The 27,340-nt window shown below is 40.0% G+C and overlaps 1 protein-coding gene and 1 pseudogene across 9 annotated transcripts; one reads left to right on the top strand and one right to left on the bottom strand.

The window, feature by feature from the left end:
* Positions 1 to 1,494: 1,494 nt before the first annotated feature.
* NFYA (nuclear transcription factor Y subunit alpha) lies at positions 1,495 to 26,986 on the bottom strand. Of its 9 annotated transcripts, none has more exons than XM_063096497.1 (10): positions 26,824 to 26,986; positions 19,158 to 19,296; positions 17,399 to 17,485; positions 14,414 to 14,560; positions 9,456 to 9,587; positions 9,155 to 9,260; positions 7,277 to 7,443; positions 5,953 to 6,126; positions 5,050 to 5,127; positions 1,495 to 2,101 (listed from the first exon to the last, which is right to left on the bottom strand). In XM_063096497.1, the coding sequence occupies exons 2-10, from the start codon at positions 19,230 to 19,232 to the stop codon at positions 2,048 to 2,050; spliced, it is 1,020 nt and encodes a 339-aa protein (XP_062952567.1). In that variant the 5' UTR covers positions 19,233 to 19,296; positions 26,824 to 26,986; the 3' UTR covers positions 1,495 to 2,047. The 9 variants fall into 9 exon arrangements, with proteins under 9 accessions (XP_062952567.1, XP_062952563.1, XP_062952565.1 ...); XM_063096493.1 differs by having other exon boundaries at positions 5,026 to 5,127; positions 7,277 to 7,425; XM_063096495.1 differs by having other exon boundaries at positions 5,026 to 5,127; positions 7,277 to 7,425; positions 17,402 to 17,485.
* LOC134379028 (prohibitin 1-like) lies at positions 22,632 to 23,171 on the top strand (annotated as a pseudogene).
* Positions 26,987 to 27,340: the final 354 nt, after the last annotated feature.

Genomic DNA, 27,340 nt, shown 5'->3' with positions numbered 1-27,340 from the left:
TCAAACAAAACAAAGTTCAAACTCACACCCCCAAAATAAATTCAGTAACAACATGAGGATGGTATTACCATATACAAACTTACAGACACAAATAAATATCATTTTAAAACTGCTGGCTTAAGCACTAGAAATTAGGTCTGGGGAATTTCATTCTGAATTCTGCATCTCAGATTCCTAAACTAAGGGATATAAATTCCTCATTCTTTTTAGTAATCTATCATCTGAAAAACCTGGAACTTAGTGAATAAAGTTATATCTGAAACTCACATGAAAAGCCAGAAGTTCCTAGTGAGCTTATCAAAGGGTCAACCCCTCTGACATTTGGCAACCAGGACAGACTACTAGATTCCTAGAACTAGAAAGATATTTCAATTCCTGTTTCCTTCACATAGCTCTGTGTGTCTATTTTTACCATTACAATGATGTCCCTTTGTGACGTTTTCTTTAGAGGGTATAATTACTTTTCTGTCTTAATACAGTTCCAGTGAAGTCAAAGAGTCAGAAGAATTATTGGGTTTCCTTCTTATTTCCAGAGAAGGAAGCTGACTCTTCTGAAATACCATTTTAGTTCTCCAAGGGTTCAACATCTAGAAAAGAAATACGATTTCTGAGGCACAACCCATCCGGGGAATTGTGACCCAGTTCCTGACCCTGCAGGTATCTCTATTTCCAGTCTGCAGATTATTTCTACATTATGAATGCAATGTGAAAACCTTTCTGTACAAGGCCTATGGAGAAAGGGGAAAAAAATTGGAAACTGGCACAAAAGAATCAGCTGCCATGAGAAGAATGAGAATGTTCACTCTCTGGGGCCAGCACAAAATGTGGCATGAGTGAAGCCAAAATCCACCTCAAGCTCTGGCAGGTAACCTGAACTATGTCCAGGATGGCATGATTGAACAGTGCTTTCCAGAAACTGTCAAGAACCATGTCTCAGACTTCTCCCTTTCAGTGCTTATTAAAAGGTTTTAGTGTAAATGTGAATTAGTCTCTTCATCTTAATGACCAATCCCAGGTATCCATCCACTGGAGAATCATGCCCTATGACAACGCAGGGATATATATACTACTCTCTCTGCCCCCACCTCCTAAGCTGAAATGCACATGAACTCTTCTATTCCCCAAATGCTGTCACAAAGCCTATGATTGAAACTCTCTAGTTTGGCTCTCTGTTTAGATGTTACTACAAATGTCCTCAGCACGCTGATGAAAAGTTCTGTTCTCTACTTAGGAAGGGCAGTCTCAAGGTCCAATACCCTCTAAATTGCATTACAAGTAGCTATAGCAAGAACTTATGTTCCAGATGACCTGTCAACACTGGGAAACAAGCAGATTACAACTTGTCAAAGCTAAAAAAAAGAGATTCAGCAATGTGTATTTTTAGTGCTTGAATCTTTTACCACTCAATCCCCAGAATTAGCTTTTTCTTGGCTGGAGTCCAAAGATATCCAACCTACCATCTGGGCAGACAGAGATTCTTATTATTACCACAGATTAGATGAATGTACCTCAGAGAATTTATTGTTTCCATATCACAAAATGGAACTTCCTTGCATGGAAGCCATCTCTGAATACAAACTGTCTATTCAGTTAGTCAGCCTGAGATCCCCCACCAGAGGGATGGATGCTGTCTAGATTCCATGGGAAGAAGTGGGCTGTGGCTTCCCTGATTGCAGGTTAGGTAGAGAAGGTTGTTCTCCCCTGCTGAAGTGGCTGGCTAACTTCACCAGTCAACGTAAGTGCTTCTGTACTGCCAGGCTGGCATGTGTCCCTTTGCATCATCCTAATCCATGAAATGTCAATGTCATCAACAGTCTGAAATAGTTCTGCCTGAAAAAGTTACACAGAGGCTTGCAACTTCAATTTGCCAGACATTGCTGCAATTATAATACTGAACCACTTTTAAAAACTAAGTGGTTTCTGTCCTGTAGAAAAGGTCAGAAAGTGATCGTCAGTGTCCCATTGGAAGAGTTGATCAATTTCCTGGAACAGTGGGAAAGAGTGGCGAGGAACATGACCTTGATCAGCTCCACCACATAGCCAGGGGTTAGGACACTCGGATGATCTGTGTCATTGCTTCATCATCAGCTTGGTTTGGATCCTAGAGAAAAAGACAACATAATAATGTTTGAAGTCCTTTGCAAAGCCACAGGGAACTCCTGGCTCTCACTACTTAACCCCAAGGGAATACACACAACTTTGCCAAGTAAATCACAAACCTGTAAAGTATTTAAGTCTGCATACACAGTTTAAAATGCAGACCCATTAGGAAAGAGACAATAAACCCTATTCTTTAAAGTATTTAAAGCCTGGCCTGGCCCTCCATCACCAAACACTCTGGAGTTGATAGTGTACTACATCTCTTTCGTGAGTACCCTGTGTTGTGCTCTACCCTTAAGCATATTCATGTGGCTAAGAAAAAGACCCTGAGAAACGATGTCTTGCTGTATATTTGTGTCACTATTTTCTGATCATCCCATTTAAATACTGAGTTCTTAGCAGGGCTGGAAAGAACATTAGGATGGATACAGTTCAACGCACTCATTTTGTAGATAAACCTGAAGCCCGGATGGGTAAAGTGATTTGCTTGGACTAGAGTCAGAAAGTTAGTCTAGAGTCCAGCGAGGTCTTACTCCCAAATCTCTTGGCTTCCATTTAATCTTCTTTCCACTAAGCTCTGTGTGCTGCTTCTCACTTAAGACCTGCAGTTTTAAGACAAGGATCAGTCCTTGGAAGCTTTTTACAACACTCCACAATAAACATGTTTAGTTTCCCCATACCAAGGTTCTGAAGACTCAGTAGGCAAAAGTTGAAAGATTTCTGGAGGTGGAAGGATGCAGCTGGGTCTTGAACAATGAGCAAGAACAATAACTGACATCTACTAAGTGCTCCCCATGCACTAGATATGTTGCTTATGGTGCTAAGTACGTGCCTAATGTGGATTATTGCATGAAATCCAAACAACATTCCTGTGAAGTATCCAACAGTGTTCCACTTTAAAGATAAAGAAACAGGCTAAAAGAGGCTAAGTAACTTGACCGAGGTCATATTGTTAGCACACAGAATTAGGAGAGGATGGTTCCTGGAACAATGCTATAGCTGACAGTCTACACTCACACACTATATGAATGAATAGCAATGAGAAAGGAGGGGCTCTCATACTATAGGTAAGGACTAATAGCACTAAAGGAGTCGTTAGTGCTCATGTGTGGGGACACTGGGGAAACCTAGTCTGATTGTTGAGAGGGGTATGAGACAAAAGTTGCTAAGATGTCATACAGTAATGGTTTGAGATTCACAGATTGCCAGTTAGCTCAGTTGGTTAGAGTGCGGTGTTGATAACACCAAAGTCAAGGGTTTGGATCCCCATACCAGCCAGCGCCTCCCTTCCACCCCTCAAAAAGAAAAGAAAAAAAAAAAAGAAAAGAAATACTTTGAAATTTGATGCAGTTAAGAAATGAGAAACTAGCATGCATTCTTGAGCAGGACATCGACGTGATAAGAAACACACTATCATTTAAAGATGGATCTGGCAATACTTCATAAGGTCAATTAGAGAAGACTGGAGAACAATTTAGAGGATACTGCAATAGTGCAGGTTGAATGTGATGTTCATATAGAATAAAATATAAGTAAGTAAGGGGAATCCATTAACCCAATAAACATTTACTGAGTGCTTATTCAGAACTGGACACTATGCTAAGTTCAATAAATACAACAAAGAACACAACAATCCTCTGTCCTCTACACAACTTACATAGTGAGGTAAACAATCTTGAACAATTAAACAAATAAAACAATTTGATTATTATTACACTCTAAAGAAAAGAAAGATGTCATATGAAATACTGAAATAGAAGAGACCTACCCTTCTATAATACAGGATAGGGTGGACTAGGGATGGCCTCTCAGATTTAAACCAAGATAAGATAGCCACGAAAAAGATAAGAGTGAAAAGCATTACAGACTGCAAATTTTAAGAACAAAGGCAGGAGCCAGATCAATGAATAGTGAGCAAGAGCAAAGAGAACAAGAAGCAGGAGGATATGAAGCTAGAGGTGGACAGGAGCCACAGCATGCATGGCCTTGATCGCCATGGTAGTAAGCACTCTGGATTTCAGTCCAAGTACAAATGGGAGAGGGTTGGGGCTGAAGAAGCTTAAGCAGAACAGTGATGTAATACGATATATATTTTAAAAAGGGAGACCAGTTAGGCAGCTGTTTTATTAATCCAAGTCAAAAAGGAGAGGATTAGACCAGGCTGACATCTGCTAAAAGAGGAGAAAAACAAACCAATCCAAATTATATTTTAGAGATAAAACCAAGAGTACTTCTTCAAGTGTTGGACAGTTCTAGCTTTAGTAACTGGTTTAGAGGCGAAATAAACAAATCAAGAGTTCTGTTTTGGATATACTGACTCAGAAATTTGTGGAATTACATGTATGAGTGGAATTAGTGGAATTACATGTATGAGGCAGTATAGTACAGAGTTAGAGTAAATTTTGGAATTATACTACCTAGGCTTGAATTTCAGTTGCATCACTTTATTAAGTATTTTACTTTAGGCAAATTATTTAACCTCTCTAACCCTTAGATTCAATTGTAAAATGAAGATGATTCTCATCTCATGGGGCTTTAGGTTGCTGTAAAGATTCAATGAATAAAAAAATGTTTATAAAAGTGCTTAACATAATGTCTGTGACACAAGTGTTAACTGCTGCTGCAGCTACTACTATTACACTAAAAGACAATAAACCTTGTTCCTTGAAAATTAAGAAAATTGAGAATTTCAAGAAGGAATTAATAGTAATAACTTGGAAAGATGAGGGGGGAAGAAAAGGCCACTGATTAAAGACTTTTAGTGCATTAAGACCAAAAAGAACCTAAGAGACACGATGTTGCATCCAGTTTCCAGAGTGTGATTAGTCCCTCAGTGTGAAAATAGCAAGAGGACACTGCTGAAGGCTTCAAACCAAGAAAATACAAGGCAATAAAGAGAAGAACGAAGGGTATAAGTCTTCTCACCTGCATATGGGGACTATCCTTTACCTTTGGAGAGAAAAATCGTCCACCTTCACCACGCTTCCGTGCCATGGCATGACGGTGCCGAGACTCATGCAGGTATTTCTAAAACAAGAGAAATAAAACCATTTGACTACAAGCCACAATCAGCATAGTTATTCAGTGCACAAATTCCATCCTCAAAAGTTTAAGACAGCTGTGATCAAAGCCACAGGGGATAACTATGACTTTGAATTATGAAAAAAGCTCTGGAGAAAATACTTCATTAGTAAGTGAGTAAGACAGCAGCTAACCATATATAACTACCATAACAATGTGAATGCTAAGTGAATTAAAAAAAAAAGTAAAGTAGAGATCACTACCTACCCTTCCTCTACATATCCTCCCATTTTGCTTTAATAACAGACCAAATTTTAGTTGGGCAAATGGCTGCTCAGTAAAAAAAAGACTGCATTTCCTAGCTTTATTTGCAGGTAAGTGTGACCAGGTAACTAAATTACAGCTAATGAGATGTATGGAACTTCTTGAAAGTTTCCCTGAAAGAGAGGATGCCTTTCTTGTTCTTTGCTCCTAGGCTGGAGCCCAAGCAGCTATCTTGGACTATGAAAAGCACACTAAGAACAACAGAACAGTAAGACAGGGGAATGGGTCTTAAGAACCACAGAAATGTGCTACCAGTCCAGGACAATTTATATGTGGAATTCTTTTAAGTAAGAAAAAAAAATAAAATCTTGTTTAAGCCACTGTTTTTTGTTGTTGTTATACTTGAAGCTGCATACAGCAATAACAAATGCTAATTCTTACAAAAGATAACAAGTATCCAACCTCAATTGTTCGGAAGGTACTCAAGGAAAGAAACCATACCAAAAGTAATTTCAAAAGTAGAACCCTGCTATTCTCTTCCTGTGTACTTCCCAATGTTATACACACCCTTCTTTCCTTTGGAATTTTCCCTTCTGCCTCTAGTTTGGCCCGGGCTTGCCTTCTCTTAAGAATACGGTGGTACTGTTTGGCATTCACATAGAGAGGCTCTTCTTCAAGCATCTCTGCTCCAGGTAGAGGGATTCTTTGAATAGCAGGTACAGAGCCTGCGCCAGGCACCATCTGTGTAAAGAGGAAACCAGAGTTTATTAGTGGCATGGATTATGGACAAAGAAAACAGTTTCTTGGTCCCTGTTAATCTATTTTCTTCTAAATGTCACACACACAAAACTTTCATGGGGTATCTGGTTAAATGCAGATCCCTGAAGAACATTTATACTAAAGGTCTGAACTTTAAACAAACATCCCAGATCACTAGGTCATAGGGGGTTGAGGGGCCACTCAGAAATGACATATCCATGCCCAAATTCAAGTCCACTCACGGCTCCAATCCCTAGGTATGTCTGCTGCCATCTAATGGTCAGAAACAGCAGTCATAAGACAATAAAACAGCACAAAAGAATAAAGGTACAGATTGACCATGTGGTACTGAATGCCTATATTTATAGAAATAATTTAATTAAATAGTTAACTTACTATGGGATTCATCCTAATTCTTCTAGAAAAACAAAGAAAACAAATAAACAAAGCACTGTACTATATGTATGAGGAAACAAGTAACAGAGAGTCCTATAACCCACACCCTTCACAACCACTTTGAATGATTATATGGATTCTTCTGGCAGCTTTCTCCACCTCTGTGTGGACTCCTACTACTCATTCTTAATTTATACATTTTAGGTACTGTGCACTAACATCCTGTTTTGACATATGAGGATCTAGCTTTCCCTCACAGCAGCCAACTCTCTTTCCCTATCTTCTCAATATATTTATATGACACATTTTTTTCATTTCTTTATTGATTACAACCTTTCTAATTTTTAGCTCATTTCTTGTTTTATCCACCACGGGCAATATATTTTCCACTTCTCAAAGATTAGTGGCCTACCCCTCCCTTCATTATTTGAATTCTGAATAGTATTACATAAAATCAGATATTTATACCTGTTTATCCATTCCTATATCTCCAGCACCTAGAATAGTCCCTGGCATACAGTAGGTGCTCAGAATAAATTATTGTTTGTCATAATGTTACCATAAAAGTAGATCACTGTAAGTGCCCTAAGGATCGATCTCAATCCCAAGAGGCCAACACTATAAACAAGTTTTATGAGAGACATCAAGTTGCAAGTTCAAGAAATTTTCAAAGACAGAGATATACATGGAAACTACATTACATGAGAACAGAAACCTGAAGAATCAATTTTCTTACCATGACCATCCCTCCTGAATTGACCACATTGCCTGCCACTGGTAGCGTCACAGTGACAGTCCCTTGCCCACTGCTGGTTGTGTTGGTGTTGGCTCCTGTCTGAACAATCTGTGCTCCTGCCAAACTGGCTGCTGGGATGGTGATCATGCCTGAAACAGGGACTGTAACTTTAAGAAAACAAAACATAAAACAAACAAAAAACAGGCACACAAAACAGAAAGAAGGGAACATAGTTAGTCCCTCTTCTATCTGGCACACACTCATTCACCCTGAAGAAACACACTGAAAAACGTAAGGGGAGAAAAAATACTCTCCCACTGTGGCCTGCTATAGATAATCCAAGTAATCACAATTTTTGAAATTCTATTAACCATCTAGGCCCCAGTTCTGAGTAAATCTATCTTTGAAATGGACATTTCCCTGGGCTTTCCAATAAGTTTTCAATAGGAGGTGAGAAAGTTTGGAGGTCTCCCCTTTTATGGTTCAGTCTGACTACTGTTATAATCACTCCTTTTGTACAGATGAACAATCTGCTTCAGGACAGAGATTTTACAAACTTATCCCAAACTGAAAGTGAGTCAGTCATAGGACTAAAACTTAAAATTCAATCAAGCATTCTAAGTCCCCAAACTATCAACAGCCGCACTTGAGGATTTGTTCACTGTTCTGTGTTTGAGCTCTTGCCAGGGCTCAATCCAGTTAAGGCCTTCTCCTGAGTCGTATGAAGAGCACATGGTTACTGCACTTTCTGGATCTTATATACTGCAAAATTTTAATCACAAGCCAAACCATTAGTCACAGAATCACACTGAGATGTCCTTTCTAAATTTAACTATCTGACAAATGTTTTCAAAAGCCTTCAGGTCCAACTCAAGCACTCCTCCTCCCAAGCCAAACACATTTCTCCCTTGTTTGTGTGATATCTATTCCTAGAACATTCTTCTATAAGGGCCCGGCATTATATTTATCTGTTCATATGTATCCTTTAATGAACTAGAGACTCTTTGAAAAGAGCACTCTTCTTTCTTAGTAAAGTGCTGTATACAGAGTAGGCATATAGTAAGCCCTTCAATGGAGTAACCCAGAAAAAAACAACACAAAAATACCATATGCAGCAACAGCATTCTAAATGACAATTTAATTTCTGATCTATTTCTTGCTTAACCAATACAGAAATCTTGTATTTCCAATCTTCTATTTAGAAACATTTCTTCCTTAAAAGAATTAAAAGCTTCCATAATCCCTAAAGACTAACCAGTCTTTTAACAACCACTGTAGGAACTACTACAAATGGAATCAATGTTTGTCATGTAATAGTGACAAGGAACTAACAATCAATGGAGACTGACATGGGTTGAATGTTTGCCCTCTCCAAAGCAGATGTGGAAGAATGACCACCAATGTGGTAGTGTTGAAATATAAGACCTTTAGGAGGTGACTGGATCTTGAGGGCCCCACCCTCATGAATGGATTAATCCATTATGGATTAATGGGTTACCGTGGGTGTGGAGTGGTGGCTTTATAAGGAGAGCACATAAAAAGCACTCTTGCCATCTTCACCATGTGATTGCCTGCCTTGCCACAGGACTCTGTAGAGAGTTCCCACCAATAAGAACCTCACCAGATGTGCCCCTTGGACCTTGGATTTCCCAGCCTCCCAAACAATAAGGAATACATTTTGTTTTCTTATAAATTACCCAGTTTCAGGTATTCTGTTGTAAGCAACAGAAAACGAACTAATACAGAGACCTAGATCTTTTTTGTTGTTCAAAAAATATTGTTGTGTAGAATTCACCACAAAAATTCTGAAGCAGTCAGTTGCTCAAGGGACAAAACGATGCCTCAAGAAGTCCCAGGGAGACTTATGGGCAAACTTACCTTGCTGGAGAATGGTGCCATCTGCATTAACTGGCTGATAGACGATGGTCTGCCCTTCAGCAGTCTGTGCCACTTGCTGCCCCTGTACAGCAATCTGCTGCTGCGTCTGTAGGAAATAAATAATAACACGATTCAATAGGTTCCAAACACACTGACAAAGAAAAGAACCACGTGGCCCTTTTTAAAAAATTTTTTTTGATGGTTTTCTTCCCCATTTTTACTACATGTGAAAGATTTGGCTCAGTTGTCTGACCCTTCCAAATCAGTTGTATTCCTGTGTTGACAGAGCTCCTGGAATTACCTGGGTCTGGCCAGCGGTGACAGCCGTCTGGGGCTGCTGGATGATGATCTGCTGGGTCTGACCCTGCTGGCCCTGCACCTGCACAGCCTGCCCACCCTGGATCTGGATCTGTCCAGGCGGGACCAACTGTATCTGAGGGAAAGAACACAAAAAGAAAGGCTAGTGACACTGGTTCTACTTTGGTTATAGTTATCCAAATTTCTTTAGAAAGCAGAAAATGTTCTGAAGAGGACAAAGGACAGAAGTCCTGTTCTGCTCTCAGTTTTGAACTAGAGATAACTTATTTTTCATTTACGAAACAATCAGGAAACTTTGAACACCATCTGGATACCTGATAATATTAAGGAATCAGTGTCAGTTTTTAAAGATAGTAGTGGCACGGTTATATATTTTTAAAAGCATGCTCATTTAAAAATACATTGTAAAATACTTTTTACAGACAAGATGATGATACATATATATTCGAAATATATTCTCCCCTAGTCAAATGCTGAACTGACTATATATAGCCCAGGTGAACACCTTGACAAGGGCCTCAAGAGAGATATTGAGTCAGAAGACCAGCTAAGCTGTGCCAGGGTTCCTGACCCACAGAAACCACGTAATAAATGTTTGTTGTTTTAAGCTGCTAACTTCTAGGATAATCTGTTATGCAGCAATAGATAACTAAGGCAATGTAACATTATATTTCTCCTACTCCTGTTTCCAATACCCTCACCAATACTCAGTACTGTCATTAATGTTTGCCAATCTTTTGTTAATTTGCATTTTCTATTTGATTCCTAGGTTTGGACAGCCAAGCCTCAGATAGCAATTATGAAAACCAAGAGGTCCCGTGCTATCCAAATATACTTTCTTTCTTGTTTTAAGGCGATAGCCATTTTATTAGGAGCATTATCAGAAAACTGGCAAGAAGTTTGAAAAATATTTCATACATAGCTATCAAATTAAGTTTTTGCCTATGGCTCCCTCGTTTCCCTTCTCGTTAGTTTTTTAACTTCATTATATCAATAGACATTTTTGATCTGAGTGTTGCTTCAACAGAGTTTTCAGTTTGGAAGGAGGGTACTTTTAGAAAGATGGATTTTTTTTTTTTTTTTTTTTTTGTCTTTTTCGTGACCGGTTCTCAGCCAGTGAGTGCACCGGTCAGTCCTATATAGGATCCGAACCCGCGGCGGGAGCGTCGCTGAGCTCCCAGCGCTGCACACTCCCGAGTGCGCCACGGGCTCGGCCCTAAAAAGATGGATTTTTAAAACCAGGTTGCTTTCCTTCTATAATTTCAACCTAGGACCCTCTTGATCTGGAGAGAAGAGAAGAACATGCCTAGAGCCTTAGGTTATCACAGAGCTCACCAGTTGACAGGTAAAAGGAAATCAGGCCAATGGGCTCCAGTCCTAGAGATATTTATGGATCCTCCTTTGTTAGGGGATAGACTGCCTAGGTCTTTCTAACCACTTTTTCCAATACATAGCCCAGAACTGGCACTTAGAAAGTGTTGACAAATAAGTAAACAAATTTATCTGGTTATCTCAATCTCCTTCATTCCTGAGTTTCAGACAGCAAGGAATACCTGTTTGTATTGGGTATTAGGGTTTCCTCTTCCATCTATCCATATTCTTTGCCCATTTTTCTATTAAGTTGTTATTTTTCTATCAAAACATAAAAATTATTTATATATTCTGGATACAAACCCAGTTATATGTATTAAAAATATCTTTTCCAAGTCTGCACCTTGCCTTTTACCTTTATTTATAATGTATTTCAATGTATACTAGTTTTAAAGTACTCAAAAAAATTTCTTTATGTCTTTAAGAAACCCTGCTCTGCCCAATAGCATAAAAGTCCTATATTTTCTTTTAAAGTTTCCAAGTATGCTTTTTTACATTTAATGCTTTACTCCATCTAGCAAAAGTATTTTTGTACGTAGTATGAGGTAGAAATCAATTTTCTTTTTCCGTATCATTCTTGAGCCATTTCTTCATGATATGTTATACTATTTTGCTATACCAGCTTCCAATATTCTTGCATCTATTTCCTGGTTCTCTACTCCAGTTCCATTGTCTGTATCAGGCCAAGGATCTTAACCTAAAACCATACACAAAATTTTGCATGTATATAGGACACTTGTACTTTTTCTTAGAGGGCATAGGCTTCACTGGAATTCTAAAACAGAGAATGAAATCCAAAAAAGATTAAGTACTCTTCTTTAAAAACTGGCTATTCAAAGAACACTAAGAAGAAGCAACCTGTTATGTGAAAGGAATTAAAGCCTTAAGCATTCTAAGGGAGGCTAGAGAATCTCACCTAGAGCTTTATATCCATAGCAGAAATAATTTTTCCAGATTGATTACTTACAGTAGTTACAGTTCTACCTGGAGGTGGGGAAATAACCCTTTAAACAACCCTTGCAAGGTCCTTTACAACAACAACAACAACAAAACAACCAAAAAACAAACAACACAACCACAACCACAATAAAATAACAGAATTTAGAGCTAGACTGAACCTTAGCTATATTGCCTGATATAAACCGCGTATTTGGATGAGAAAGCTGACAATTAAATGACCTGGCTGGGATCAGAAAGCTGTTTAACGGCAGAACTGGGAATGAAAGTTGGCTCACTGCACTCACAGTATACTGTTCCTAGTGCTATCATCACACTGTCTCTAATCAATAGTGAAGAAGGTGTGGCAAGGGGGGCTGAAGAGGAGGCAAGGAGAAGGACAAAAACAAAACAGCAGTGTGAAACTGAGAAAAGCACACACTGAAAATACACTCAAAGCCTCACATATTTATGCATGGAGAAATGTGGAAACTATATTTTAGTCCCAACCACAATTCTATCCCGGTAAAATATGCTGATAGACTTAAAAATGCTCTTACCCTTTAACCAAGAAATCCCCATTCCAAAGAAATTACCCTGAATTCAACTGAAAAATAAAACTATTATGCCCCAATGTGTTTACAGTAACTTTACTTACAAAAGCAAAAAACAAAAATAAAACAAAAACCCTTAAATATACTTTGTAAATTAGAAATTCTAATTCATCAAAATGACGGAACATTATGAAAGAATTAAAAATGACAACTAAGAAAACCATGTAGAAATAAGTTAAATTAAAAAGTAGGCTGGCCAGTTAGCTCAGTTGGTTAGAATGCAGTGTTGATAATACTAAGGTCAAGGGTTCTGACCCCCTTACTGACTAGACACCAAAGAAAAAAAGGCAAAGAAACTACACACATGCTACATTTATGCCAAAAGTTCTGCATAAAGCACACAAGGGAGGGCTGGCTGGTTAGCTCAGTTGGTTAGAGTGTGGTGTTATAACACCAAAGTCAACAGTTTGGATTCCTGTACCAGCCAGCCACAAAAAGCAAAACAAAACAAAACAAAACAAAGACACACACAAGGGATTATGCAAAAATTATAAGTATGATTTATAAGCAATGTGATCATGGCTGATTTTTTCCCCCCAACTTATAAAAACCAATGTGACGTCTATAGCTGTTGATACAACACAAAGATATACAGTAAAAAGTTAATAGTTCTCCCTCACCCCCTTTTCTATGCTCATAAATATATCTACCTGTGGAGGCTGGGTTATTAATTACAAAAGATGACATCACACAGTATATTATTTCTCTGCAAACAAACTTTCACTAAAAATAGTACAATACTAATTCCCCCCCAAGTCAACAGTTCATCTTTTAACAATGACATAATTTTCCATGTAGTATGATTAATTCAACCATTTCCTTACCCTTATTAACGGACATTCAGATTACAAAATTTTTTTTTTGCTAGCAAAATGCTGTTATAAATGTCTTTGCACATTTCTCCCTACATATTGATGCTTTTCTTCCTTTAAGACAGATTCTCAGAGGTAGGACTGCTAGATCAAAAGATTTATGTATTTTAAAGATAGTGAGATGCCTCTCCAAAATGACTTTACAATTTGAAATGAACAAAAATAATAAGTGTTTCCTTTTCTCCACACCCATTCTGGCAGTGGATATAGACACTTTTAATTTTTGCCAACTTGATAATAAATGTCCCTAATTTTAAAATTTGATGCCACAGAGTTACATGTAAAATTCCTACATATCTCTTTTAATCTATTCTAATATTTTTGTCTTGTTACTTTTGTTTTCTGATTTTCTATCAGTCTTTCAAGTCAACTTTACTTAAAGAATCTAGCTATTATTTATCCTTTCTACATTTTTGTTAGTTTTCTGCTTAATTAATTTTAACCTACTTTTTGCTCATTTTGTTCTTTTTCTAATTTCCTAAGAAAAATGTCATTCGCTTATTTTATTTCTTTTAAAATAAAGTATTTAAGGCTATAAATTTTGCTCTAAGTACAGCTTTAGGTGTGTGTGATTGGTTTGGATTGAAATATTTTATTTTTTGCTACTTGCTAGATAACTCAAATGACAAATTATATGGAAAGAAATAAAAAGAATAACATTTCTGACCAAAAATCCCCAATTTCCAAAGCAGACCATAGATTCCCTCCCTTAGGCCCCAAGAGTGCCAATGTAAGTCACATCGATGAATTACTTTATAAACTAGTTTTTCATCTCTTTATATTCTTATTGTTGTTGGTGTTGGTGTTTTTTTTTTCTGCTTGGCAGCTGGCCAGTACAGGGATCTGAATCCATGACCTTGATGTTATAAGGCTGTGCTCTAACCAACTGAGCTAACCTGCCAGCCTATCTCTTTATTTCTTTACAACAATTCAATATCATACCTAATATCTTAGTCCTTACTGGAGATGTTCAATTTCTGCAAAGTTCTACTTTACATCACTGGTACGACAAAGGTGGAAAACTGACCAAATGTAAAATGGGAGATAGGAAAGCAATTAAATGCAACATCAATTATCAGTTTGCAACAACCTATTCTTTAAAAGCCTGTACTGTTATACCGTCTAAACATTTTTTTCATACCACTTACTTGCTGCAAACCCTGTGTCCCAGATACAGGTACTTGCATGATCGTTTGACCTTGTCCACCGGGGACAGCCTGGACCATGATGGGTTGGCCAGTTGATGTGATTAACTGGCCTCCACTGACCTGAACCATTAATGGCTGCCCCTGGACCTAGAATGGAATAAAATAAGAACAATGAAATAACATAAGACACAAAATGGTTTTTTATCAAATGACAATCACTGGAACTATTCTGCTGCCTGGCTAGAGAAGGAAAAGGTAGGAGAGATACTAAGAAAATAAGTCTTAAGTCCTCAAGTTATTTTCTTCAAATATCTATGATATCTGTGACTAAATGTCAAGTTGAATACTTTAAGGTCAGATATAACAGAGTATATCCAGAGTCTTTGGGAAGTCTCAATAGATATAAAGCATTTATCAACAAACACAGGTTAAATCCATGATGAACTTGTAATCAAAACATCAAGACTATGTGCTTTTTTAAACCAGTATCTGGGAATGATCTCTAGTGAGGCCTGGAGAGGAGGCAATGGGAGAGAGAGGTGATGGTGGTGATGGTGGTTGACAGCAAATTCTAAATCACCTGGAGGGAGAAAAGCAAACTGTACCCAGCAATGACTCCAGGAGGCTGAGTAGCAAGCAACTCTGGAAGCTTATGTAGAGGACCCTTTTCCCCTACAGTCTCTCAAACAAAAACATAACGTACAACTTTTACCCTCTTCACCTCACTCTGAGAATTCTAAATAAGTTTGTTGTTTAAAGAGCCCATTACTAAAGACTTCCTAGGAATATTTTCTGGTCAGTTGGCAATCTCTGTGGTGGAGTTCCTTACACCGGACTCTACAATATCTGCCTAGTTATTTTAGCTTTATCAGAAGCAATGACAAATATTAAAATTACACAGAGCAGTCGAATATACAAAAAAATTCCCAACTTTCAAGTTTCTATGAGTAAATGGATACTCTAGAAACCAGGTCACCGCAAATGCTCTGTTGCATCTTGAGTCCCAATATAAAAATATCTAATAGAATGCTTTCTAGAAGCCAAAACACAAGCCACTTTATCAGTGAACTAGAATGATCAACAGAATAGCTAAACACCCAAAACTTTCATTTTCAGATTATTTGTACAGAACAAAAGGATATCAAAAGATATTCATATGACTAAAATATTCACTCAATGCCAGTGAAAGTACGTTCAAATAACAGTAATTAGTTAAAGAATCAATTTGTCCTAGATGAGTAGGTTAGACAGTAAGGCCCTCCTACCACCACCACCACCACCACCACCACCACCACCACCACATCAAAATCACCAGGAACATTCAAATCCTAGGTTTGTAAAACTGCTGAAACTTCCACTTTACTTTAACGGATTTTACAACCTGATTTTCTCATGCTCTTTCCTTCTCTTATTTCCCCATTCCAATCAAATTCCTTTTGCTACACCAATGCTTGCATATGCTGTATCAGGAAAGAGTTCTCAGAATACTTACTGCATGAATAACTGAAAGAACTATTTAAAATTCTTGAAAAATAATGAGACCCCTAGAGGAAAGGTTTCCATATTTTCATAAAGTGTTTCCATTTCTTTTAAATAAAATCTGTATAAGTAGAAAATACAAGTCTTAAGACACAACTATTAATAATTTTCTGGCTATCCACCACCTTAATTTCTTCCCCTATTGACATTCTATATGTGCACGTGATAAACGATTTGAAACTCCAAAGAGCCCACTGCATTTACAACATACGAATGATTACAAGGACACATGCATCAGACAAGAAGCCATACAGTTAAGAGCATGTTACATTCCCATTCCACGAGTGGTTAATGACAATCCAAAATACTGTTTTATGTATCAATACGATGAAGCAAGCATGGAAAACATAAAGCTGTTGAGCTCTTGAAGTTCTAATACAGTTCAGGAGTACCTACAAACTCAGCTTCTTTTAGACTAATTTATGTTCAGAATTGGCTATATATCACCACCAAACACTATTGGTGGCAGGGGTGTGGGGGAACTGAAAGGGTTAAAAATGATTACAATAAGTGGTAGTTAACTGCAGGATGCTTAGAAGCACTAAGAAAAGTGAGATGTCAGTTCTACATTCTGGATCCTACTATGAACCATTTCCAATTCAATACAGGAAAAAGGGTAAGGCACCCAAATCTTACCAATTTCTCAAAAATATGGTCATTTTTGAGAATCTACAGACACAGAGAAGACTAGTACTCTTAATCCTATTTTCATACAGGAACTGGCCAAATTATGACCCCAGTTTAGGATACTTAACTTGACCATAATGTTAAATAATTATACTGGTTAAGATTTCTTACAGTGGCTCTAACACCCAAGACTTATAGAAAGTATATCCCACCCCTGCCCAACTAAGAGGTAAATGGGGTAATCTTTACAGATCTAGTAATAAGACAGGTCACTATTTCTCCAGGAAAGGTAGTGAATAAACAGCAGTTAATAAGAGATTAACAAGATTCAGTACATAGATAAACATTGCCAAGTACAATGATTATTTTGTTGTTGCCCTTTTAATGAAAATAAAGCATAGTGTAGTTCAGTTAGTTTGTGTGTGTATATACATATACCTGTATATCTATTTCCTTCTCCACTGTAATGCAATTCATGAAATTTTACCATGAAACTGGACTACAGAGTTTGAACTATGAATAAGTTCTAGTGCTGCTCTGAAGAATTTCTCCCTGTCACTTATACTTTTTCTTTTTCAGGTATTCTCAAAGAAACAACATAGCCAAAAGTAGTTTTCAGAAAATTGATGCAAGGGTTACTACATGATTTGGCATAACACATTAGTAAACTGGCATCTTATAAGCCTCAAAGACAAGTTAGCAGTATCAGACATGCAACTGACTTTGTCATTCATATTTGAGATCCTAACACAAACAGCACCAGACATGAGAAGAGAAGAAGTTCATGCAGTGCTCACAGAGAATCAGAGAGGGCACCACTACCTGGAGGGTCTGGACTTGCTGGCCTGAGGCGGATGCCACCTGGGCCTCAGTCTGCAACTGGACAGCAGTGACACCACCCTGCTGCTGAGAACAGGAACAGGAAGAGCTTGAAATGTGTCAGGAAGGAAATGTATAGTTTAAGGCATGAGATCACCTTACCTCTTGTGGGAGAGGAAGGGACGTCTTCTTTCAAAAGTCTCACCCTACAAAGAACTTTTAAAACATATAGACTCCCTACACTGAAGCTGTTTTGTTGAAGGTAGCAGGATCAAAGGTGTTGGCCCTTTCACCCCAGAGTGGACTTCAAAACACATTCCCATGACTCAAAAAAGTCAAAACAGTTGTCGTCATTAAAACAAAAATTTTGGGCCGGCCCATGGCTCACTCGGGAGAGTGTGGTGCTGATAACACCAAGGCCATGGGTTCAGATCCCATATAGGGATGGCCGGTTGCTCACTGGGTGAGCGTGGTGCTGACAACACCAAGTCAACGGTTAAGATCCCCTTACCGGTCATCTTTAAAAAAAAAAAAAATTTGTAATGTAGTATTTCCCTTCAGAAGTAGGAATTTGATCCTCCTACTTACACAGTTATTTTAATGCTCTTTTCATTTCCTCATATGAGTTCACAAGAACAAAATTACAATGTTTTAACAGACTTGAAGCTTCAATAAAGAATTTCCGGGGCTTACATGCAATCACCAGGAAAGGAAGAATGAATCAAATCATCATTGTGAACCAAAATCATCTTCATGAGGTCAGTGCTCTTATACTTCCACCCAACTGGACTACCTGAAAAGCAATGTTTTCAGTGATCCAACTTTATTTTTATATTCTGATAGAACAGAAATTCATGCACCAGGGCACTGGTCTGAACGGAAGGCACTTTTGGAATCCCCTTCTCTAAGAAGGCAGTTGAAGGAAGCTGTCAGAGCCATAGCAGCTAAGTGGAAGGGAAGGCTAGCACGGTGTTTAAATAATTAATCTCTTTTAATCAAGAGTAGCTCCTTCCTTTGATCATTAGATTGGAACAACTCATCACTAATACTTCCTTTGCCCTCCCTAACCACTTTTCTATATTAGCTAAATTCCACTTCAAAAACAAAACATTCCCAAAATATCAATCTTGGCCAAACGTCAAATTGAAGCAAAATAAATTTCTTTTCTTCTAGGGGTAGAAAAAAGTGAAGTTTTATTAAAATAAACCCAGGTATAAGGCATCTGTAAATGTAATCTGTGTATAAATTCAAGAAAACAATGTATCTTAATTTGGAATAAGCCAGCAGCAGAGAACTCCCTTCTAATATGTGCTTATTCATTAAAGTGACTGTTTAAATGTTATCCTAATGTTAAACTAAGAGCTCTTTAGAATAAGCACTCTCATGGACCAAATCAAAGAGCAATGGATTTCTTGGAAGCTATCTCTGTGGCCAAATCCCTACTGAATTACAAGTTAAATCCAACAAGAAGAAAAACAACCAAAGTGAATCCAGAAAAAACCAAAGCTCCAAATTTCCATCTGAAAAACAGATTAGGTGTTTTGACTTTTAAAAAGATGAAAGGGGAAATTTACCATTAAATCGGGTTCCCATGAAGAGTAGATTCTAAATAGTCAAGGACTGGATATGGCACGTCAGCACAATGTTTCATAAGATCTAGCACCACTCAAATAATTCCCCAGAGTGATATACCAACCAATTGAGTGGTGCTATTTCCAGTATTATCACTGTAGAGTTTAAAGCAATTTTATTTCCATACCTGTTGCTGAATCTGTCCGGCTTGCACAACAATCTGCTCCGTTGAACTATTGCTGTTTGCTGTATACTGCTCCATGGTCCTTCTGAGTTAGAATCCTATTCACAGTGAGCTTCACTCTGCAGAATGCCAAGATGCACTCCTGTTAGAAAGGGTGGAAAAGAAACTGAAATGAGACTGTCAATACAGGCCCTGCCAGAAAGCTTTGATAAGTTACAACTGTAATTTATTAGCAAGAAAACAGAATGAGAGAATATGAAATGTTTATATTTAGTATCATTGTTAACTAGAATTACATGGCACAATCACAACAATATCATAATATTATTTTCACACATCTAAAAAAATGCTATTAGTCACTTCTTATTGGCAACTTTACCTTTCAATACAACTAGAGCAACAACTGCACCTTAGAAATACTCATTAAGCTACAATATTGCTTTGTTACAAGGCCTGTTTAACACTGATTCTCAGGTCTGCACATATACTTTAGAGAATAAAGTTTCTTTAATTTTCAACACATATTTACTGTCCACCAAACATGTTACTCTAGTCCGCTATATATGGTTAGCAATTTAAAACTTCACGGTTTATTTTAGTAAGTGGTTTAACCCCAGACCTGAAGTGAAACATTTTGCTCATCAAATTCTCTATTAACTATTGCTAAGCAAGAAAGCTCTAGCAAAGGTTTAGGAGTTTGCATTTTGATCCAGAGCAAAGAATAAAAAGTAATTACACTAACAACAACCATAATACTTACACATTATGTATAAGAAAAAATTTTGAAATGACATACTGAGGTTATGGTTTTCTCTAAAAAGAACTTAAGACATTCCCAAGTCTTGAATTTGAATGCCTACGAATGTCCCATCCTTATTTTGTATAATTTTAACTTTTTATTATGGAAGTTTTCAAATATGAGGGTCCTTCAAAAAGTCTGTGGAAAAACAGAATTAAAAGATAATGTGAATCCTCTCCATTCTGGCCAGCCACCAAAAAAAAAAAAAAAAAAAAGATAGTACGATTCTTTCCATGACCTTTTTGAAGGACCCTGGTGCAGTCATACATAGCTTAACAAAGGGGATATATTCTGAGAAATGTATTATTAGGCAACTTCATCCTTATACAAACATCATGGAGTGTATTTAAACAAACCCAGATGATATACCCTACTACATATGTAGGCTATATGGTATTTATAGACCATCACACATGAGGTCCATCCTTAACTGAAATGTTGTGCGGCACATGACTGTATACACAAAGTAGGGAGAACACCATAATAAGCTTTCATACACATCACCCAACTTCAACAACATGGCCAAACTTATTTTACATATATCTCATCCACTTTCCACCCCATCACTGGTATTATTTTGAACATCACCTATCTACGGGAAGAGCAGTCTGTGGTCCTCCTCCAGCTGTTCCAGTGAGGGACCCACCCTCCCTGCACCTCCTAGGCCATTGCCCCTATGATTCCTCACACAACCTTCCTTCTGTCCCCACCCCAGAAATCACTGTGACAGCATGATGGCTTGTGGCCATATGGTTCTCCAAATCACTGCCCTTGCATAACAGAATGCTCACCATGCAAATTTCTAGCTATAATTGGATTTACATATAGACTGGCCAACCTGGAAGCAAATATGATCAGCAACACAAATAAACTTGATAGTTATTTTTCACTGTGTGCTGACCAATTGGTTTCTGATTTTTATACCAGTATCTTCTGAATTGGTTGACTAAGTTTCTGAGAGATTATGGGTATAGCACAGACAACCAGGTTTTCAGTCGGACTAAGTGGCTCTATTACGGAGGCTTTCCTAATTTCTATCTTGTCTCTAATAAATTTAAGGTGATGATATAAAAGAATAAGTATGATCCATTTACAAGATATCCTGAGAAGACAATAGTAATCTAGAAACAGAAAACAGATCAGTGGCTTCTTGGGACTGGAGAACGGATGGAAATGAGAAAGAGGGAGATTGGGATGAAACATTAGAAACATTTTCTGGAGTGATGAAAATGTTTTCTATCTTCATTGCGGTGGTGGTTGCACAGGTATATAAATGTGTCAAAACTCATCAAAATGTACACCTGAAACGATTATACTTTGTGTCTAAACTATATCTCAATAAAGTTGATGTAAAAAATAAGGACCATTAAAGCAATGTCCTCTATATTTTAACATATCCCCCACCCCAAGTCCCCTTCCTACACGAGATTTTCTTTTTTTTTTTTTGAGCTAGAAGGTCTGGGTGTCCTTTAGTGACAACAATTTACACAAATTTATTTTCTTTCCATGGCTGTTTCCTTCATAGCACAGGCACAGAGCCCTCGAGAAAGGAAGTCTCTGAATAAGGGAATCAGGAATGCAGGCAAGCTCTGCCCCAGCAGGATGCAATCCTTCAAGCTAGAATTCCACTGGGTATTTGAGAGGGACCAAGGTGGAGAGGAAGTCTTCAACAGGACTCACATCTTGGTCCAGGCCTCCTCTCACTATCCAAGTCCATCCCAGCTTTAGGACCTGGGGCAGGCCAGCAAAATCAAGCCCACCCACCTCAACAGGGGCAGATTCTTCAATCATGCCACTCATACAGGCAGGCTTTTGTTGGTTGCACAGTTAATCAGCCTTATGGTAAGAGACAGATCACGTCCTCTCTGATCCTCCCAGCACCTCTCTTCAGCTGTGTCTGTGTAGGAGCCACTTGAAAAATCAAGGCCTGCTTTCTCAGTTCAGCTGTGTGCCATTATCCTCAAATCTTCAATAAATGGCAGGATAAAAGCAATACTCAGGCTGACAACTGTGCTCCCCAATCCATCGCACACACTGTACTACTGCTGATCTGCCAATTGCCAGTGCCTAGGCTGGAGCTCCAGCAGGCCCCAAAGTGCAACCCAAAGCCAGCTGGCACAGACACTTGGAAATTTTTGGTCGGGAGGTGGATAAAAAAGTGAACAGACGTGAGTAGAATTAAAGAGATTCATTTGATTTGAGCAACTGAGTAATTAGAGATCTGAAGTGATTTTACTTTTATTTCCTTCACTTTAAGCCGATCATGAAATTTCACATTGATTTCTGGGCTGGGGTCAGAAGGAAGGCTGTGTGAGGAATCATAGGGACTATGGCCCAGGAGGTACAAGGAGGGCGGGCCCTCACTGGGGCAGCTGGAGGAGCACAGACTGCCCCGCCAGTAGGTAGATGACTCTCCGAGACCACGAGGGCTGGAGTGTCATGTCTTCTGCGGCTTCCAGCTTGCACAGCTCAATTAGGCAGTCACAGGCAGCGGCCAGGGAGTTGGTGATCAGCTCTACTGTCTTGGAGATGCCCTCAGCAGAAATGACGGCTGTCTCCTTTTGATGCTCAGCCTTTTCCACCACAAATCTGGTGCTCTCCACTTCCTGTGAGTCACCTGTTTGGCTTCCACTTGGTCAGAGTCGAAGCAGGTGTGAGTGGGTCCAGCAGAAAGAAATATGGCCACCAAAGTGTTTGAGTCTATTGGCAAGTTCAGCCTGGCCTTAGCCATTGCAGGAGGTGTGGTGAATGCTGCCTTATATAATGTGGATGCTGGCACAGAACTGTCATCTTTGACCGGTTCCATGGAGTGCTAGACATTGTGGTAGAGGAAGAGACTCACTTTCTCATCCCTTGGCTACAGAAACGAATTATCTATGACTGCTGCTCTCGACCACATAATGTGCCAGTCATCACTGTTAACAAAGATTTACAGAATGTCAACATCACACTGCACATTCTTTTCTGGCCTGATGCTAGCCAGCTTCCTCACATATTCACCAGCACTGGAGAGGTCTGTGATGAATATGTCCATCACTACAGATATCTTCAAGTCAGTGGTGGCTCGCCTTGATGCTAGGCAACTAATCACCCAGAAAGAGCTGGTCTCTAGACAGGTGGGCAATGACCCGAGGAAGCAAGTAGCAACCTTTCTACTCATCTTGTCCTTGATGCACTCTAACCAGCCACACATACTCTTATATGAGATTTTTCCTTGACTAATTGCCAGAAATTTCATCTTACAAGACTAAAAAATAACTTGAAGCACAGGGGAATGACTAATAAAAATAACATCACAGATATTCTTCTTAAATACAAATGAACTAATTTAAGAACATTTAAATCCACTATATTTTGATGGGTAAAAAAGGACACAGCTTGAAATCTAGTAGCAATTCTCCCTCACATTAATGAGGGAGTGATTTAGCTTGGAGCATGATATTGAGACTTCTAATGGTGAATGCTATAAGCAACTGGCTTCAGTGAAGCCCTATGTTCCTACTACAGTGAGCTTTCAGTTAGCAGAATTGCAATACAATCTGACATACTGTCTTTCCTCAAGTGATTTTCTACCCAAGATTATGACAAAATTAAGTCAGCCAGATTTAGTTTGTCTAGCTCTTGCTCCTAACACAAAATTTTGGATGTTTTTTCCCCAACAAGAGAGAAAGAGAAAGAATAAGGGTATGTGTTTATGCTGGCTAGCATGAAAATTTTCTCTTTAGAGCATCTCCTCTCTGCCATTTGAAGGTGCAGAAGCTGAAATTTAGCCAACAACTAGGAACCCATTCTATGTGGACCTACACACATTCTAAAGCTAAAATTTCCAAAAACTCAACTATAAGCATATGAAAAGCCCCAGATTACCATATTTGACAATTACTACCGGGCAAAGACTAGAACAGTAGCTTTCTACTGTTTTTGACCACAACCCACAGTAAGAAACCTATTTCATATTGCAATTCAGTGCACATGTAACATATAAAACATGTAACTAAAACAAAAGTTTCATTAATATTTATCCTTATACAACATAAAATATGCTGTGATATTTTCTATTTTATTATTAAAAAAATGAGCATTGGTCCACTAAATTTATGTTACAACTGAACAAATGGATCCTGACCCCTGTTTGATAGAAAACTAGACTAGACAACAAAGGCCTGTCCAGCTTCCCCCTCATCCTACAGAGGTTTCTGGATTGGAGCTTCCTAATTTGCTCCTTCTCTCCACTGATGATGTATCATGGACAGACACTTGTCTACAGGTTTTAGAAATAAAAAGAAAATTCTGATGAAGACCCTAACTTCAGATTATTTAAATTTAGTAAGGAGTAAAAACCTGTACTGAAATCCTAAGAGAGAAACAAAGTAATGTGAAAGAAATAAAGTAAAACAAAGTAATAAAGGACAAAGATTTCTTCCAGCTGGGGATAAATGAAGGAAAGGTGCCATCTGAACTGGTCTTAAGTGTGAGAAGAATATAAACTACTTGTACATGACGTGGGAGGGGGTGAATTACTTCAAATGAAGAGAGCATAAAAACGTGGACAGAAAAATTACTTGTACATGATGTGGGAGGGGGTGAATTACTTCAAATGAAGAGAGCATAAAAACATGGACAGAAAAATTTCAGCATAGGAACAGCAGACTAAAAGGCCCCATGTCCAGAGAAAGCTAGAGGCCACACTACTGTCTCTCAAAATGTCAGGCAAAAAAGTTCTGCAGACAGGTGGAGGCTCTAGAGGTGTTTAGCAAAAAAAAAAAAAAAAAAAGCCTTTTACAAAGATGTCTAGGAAAAGTATTTGGTGGTTTTGAAGTGACCAGATGTACCCATTTTTAAATACCAAGGTTAAAACATCTACTCGAAAGGCAAATATAAATGTTTTAAAAAATATCTAAGCTACACTGCCCCATCTATTGATGTGGATGATGTAAGGATTAAATGAATTTAGAAAATAACTTAAAGACAGAAAAACTCATTCTACAAAGTAAAAACAAAAACTGTCCCCAAAGTTTTTATAGTGGAAAGAGTACTGGACTAGGAGTTTTCTGAAACCCATTCACTGCATGACCTTAGTCAATGTGATTTAAAAAACAGGCACCATATATTGAAGACCTACTCTATTGCCAGGAATACTTCACGTGATACTTCGCATGAGTAAAAATAATTTTTAGAGTACTACCAGAAAAAACCTTTTCTTCCCTAAAAGAAGTCGGCTACTATTATGGGACAGAACCCACAAGCCAGAACTTGTTTTTTCAATCTTGGGAAAAAATGAGTTCTAGATCCCTTCTACCTGAACCAGACAAAATAACTGCTTCTGAAAAATTCCTTAGCAAGATATACAAGCGTTGTTACCAACTGGGCTTTCCCGCCTAAACTGTCATTACAGCTACCTGCTTCCCTATGCTCTTTACGCCTCAAACACACAGCAAAAGTTGGTGCCTCAGCACACGCTTTTCTCTCTGGCAGCACTGCTCTCCCATTCTTTCCTGTTTAAAGAAATCCCATCATCCTTCAAGGCCAATCAAGTGTGGCGATGACAGAAAAGACTTTCACCGAGTTAGGTATTAATTAGCTGATCACCCGTCAATCTTCGCCAGGCAGGGAATGGTTCTTATTTACCTCTACTCACTCCTCCCTAGCACATATACGATGCCTGGTATACACTAACTGCTCTCGATAATTGGTTCCCAACGGAAATTTCCTCCCACCCCCCCAAACCCCCCACAACACTCTGTTAAATTTCTAAACATGGGATTAGAAAACAAACCAAGAGATGTGTGGACTGAGCTAAGTCAAGTCTGACACGTTCAAAGTGACAATAAAAGGTGAAAGAAAAAAAAGCACTAGTGCATTTCCAAGGGAGGGGGAAATCACGGAAGGAGCAACACCTAAGACTAATACTAAGAAGAGCAAGTTGTGCAGTCATGGGGAAAAAGAATGCGCACGTCTATCAGTCTTCCAAGACTGAGGTTCCAGGCACCGAATGGGCTGGCCTTACAGCCCGGGGAAGAAGGAAGACCGCTTGGTTGGGCTCCAGGACGGAGGTGTGCGGTTCTGCCCCGGAGAGCCGGGCGGGGAGGAGAGGAAATGACGAGCCAAAAGGGGTGGTAACGGCGCCGGGCCGGAGAGCGGGGCCGAGCGGGCCGGGAGGAGGGGCGCGCCGGGGCAGAGAGAGTGGGCGAACTAACGTACCCCTCCCCCGACCAGGGAGCCGGCGGGGGCAAGCCCGCAGTCCTCCGAGGCGCGGGGGCGGGCCGGCCCCCTCTGCCCGCCCGCCGCGCTCGGGGCCCTCGGCCGCGGCGCACGTCTGCCTCAGGCGTCCCTGCCGACCCAGAGGGACTGCAGACGGACCCGGCGCACGGAAGGCTGGGGGGCGCGGGCCCCGAGGGAGGAAATTTCCCGTCCCGAAGCTTGGAGACTGCAAAGGCGAGTTTACGTGTGAGGCCAGAACAACCAGGAGGAAACTAAGGAAGCCTGAGGCTCGTGTGTGCACCTCAGCGTAAGGGCATTTGTGCCAGGCAAACCCACCACCCCCGAGCCTGGGGCCTGAGAACCTGGACCTACGGGTCGGGGAAAAGGGGCCACATCCCCGACTGGCACCCTGCAAAGATCAGGAGTCCGAGATGCCCGCTCCTGGGGCGCCATCCCCGCACGGGGCGGCCCCTGCAGGCCTTGGCCGGGAGTGCCCCGGGGCACTCTCCGGCTAGGGGCCGGGGCCGCCGGCCACCCCGCTCGGGTAGGTTAAGCTCGACTCCCCGGGCTCGACGGGCGGCTGGGCCTCTCCTGAGTGGTCAGCGAGACCCGCCAATCGGGGCGCTGGGGCCGGCTCTGGGCCGCTGGATATTGGCTCCTCACACTCACCGTGCCTCGCTCCCCCGGTTCGCTGCCCGCGCTGATTGGCTCCAGTACCGGACCCCGAAACCCAATCAGAGGCTCCAGCCGCCGTTGCCGCCGCCACTGCCGCTGCTTTGTAAAATGGCGAACCCGAACAAAGGGGAATCGGGCCTCCCTCCAACCGCCTCCGCGCAGGCGCCTCAGAGGCCACGCCCCCTAAAGCCACCTCCGGGCTCGCCCCACCCCCCTTGGAGGAGCACTGCGCAGGCGTCCCCTGCAGCCACGCCCACTTCCCGTCTTTGACACAATCTATGGCCGAAAGAATACGCAGGCCCCTTCAAGATGCTTCAGACCCTTCAACCCAAACGCGGCCCTGAGCATAGTACCACGCAGGCGCTAACTGGCCCCTAACTGCCCACCCCATTCTGAGCAGCCCCTGGGTCACACCCCGGGGGCTAGTGCGCAAGCGCTGCTCTTGTCAACTCGCGGTCAGCAGTCTAGTTACGCATGCCCAGAGACGGCGGGAAAAACCACGGAATTTACT

Source organism: Cynocephalus volans, chromosome 5 (assembly GCF_027409185.1).
Source record: "Cynocephalus volans isolate mCynVol1 chromosome 5, mCynVol1.pri, whole genome shotgun sequence".
In the NCBI taxonomy this organism is placed as follows: domain Eukaryota; kingdom Metazoa; phylum Chordata; class Mammalia; order Dermoptera; family Cynocephalidae; genus Cynocephalus; species Cynocephalus volans.
Note: the sequence above shows the minus strand (reverse complement) of the source record. Positions and strands in the feature narration are given on the sequence as shown.

Bases quoted from the DNA above. Each gene is read 5' to 3' on its own strand.
- NFYA (XM_063096487.1), bottom strand. From the start codon at position 19,232: ATGGAGCAGTATACAGCAAACAGCAATAGTTCAACGGAGCAGATTGTT. The intron at 17,486-19,157 runs GTATGGAAATAA...TCCTGTTCTCAG, and splicing joins CCGGACAGATTCAGCAACAG to CAGCAGGGTGGTGTCACTGC. The intron at 5,128-5,952 runs GTGTGTATAACA...CTCTTGTTTTAG, and splicing joins AAATTCCAAAGGAAAGAAGG to AAATACCTGCATGAGTCTCG.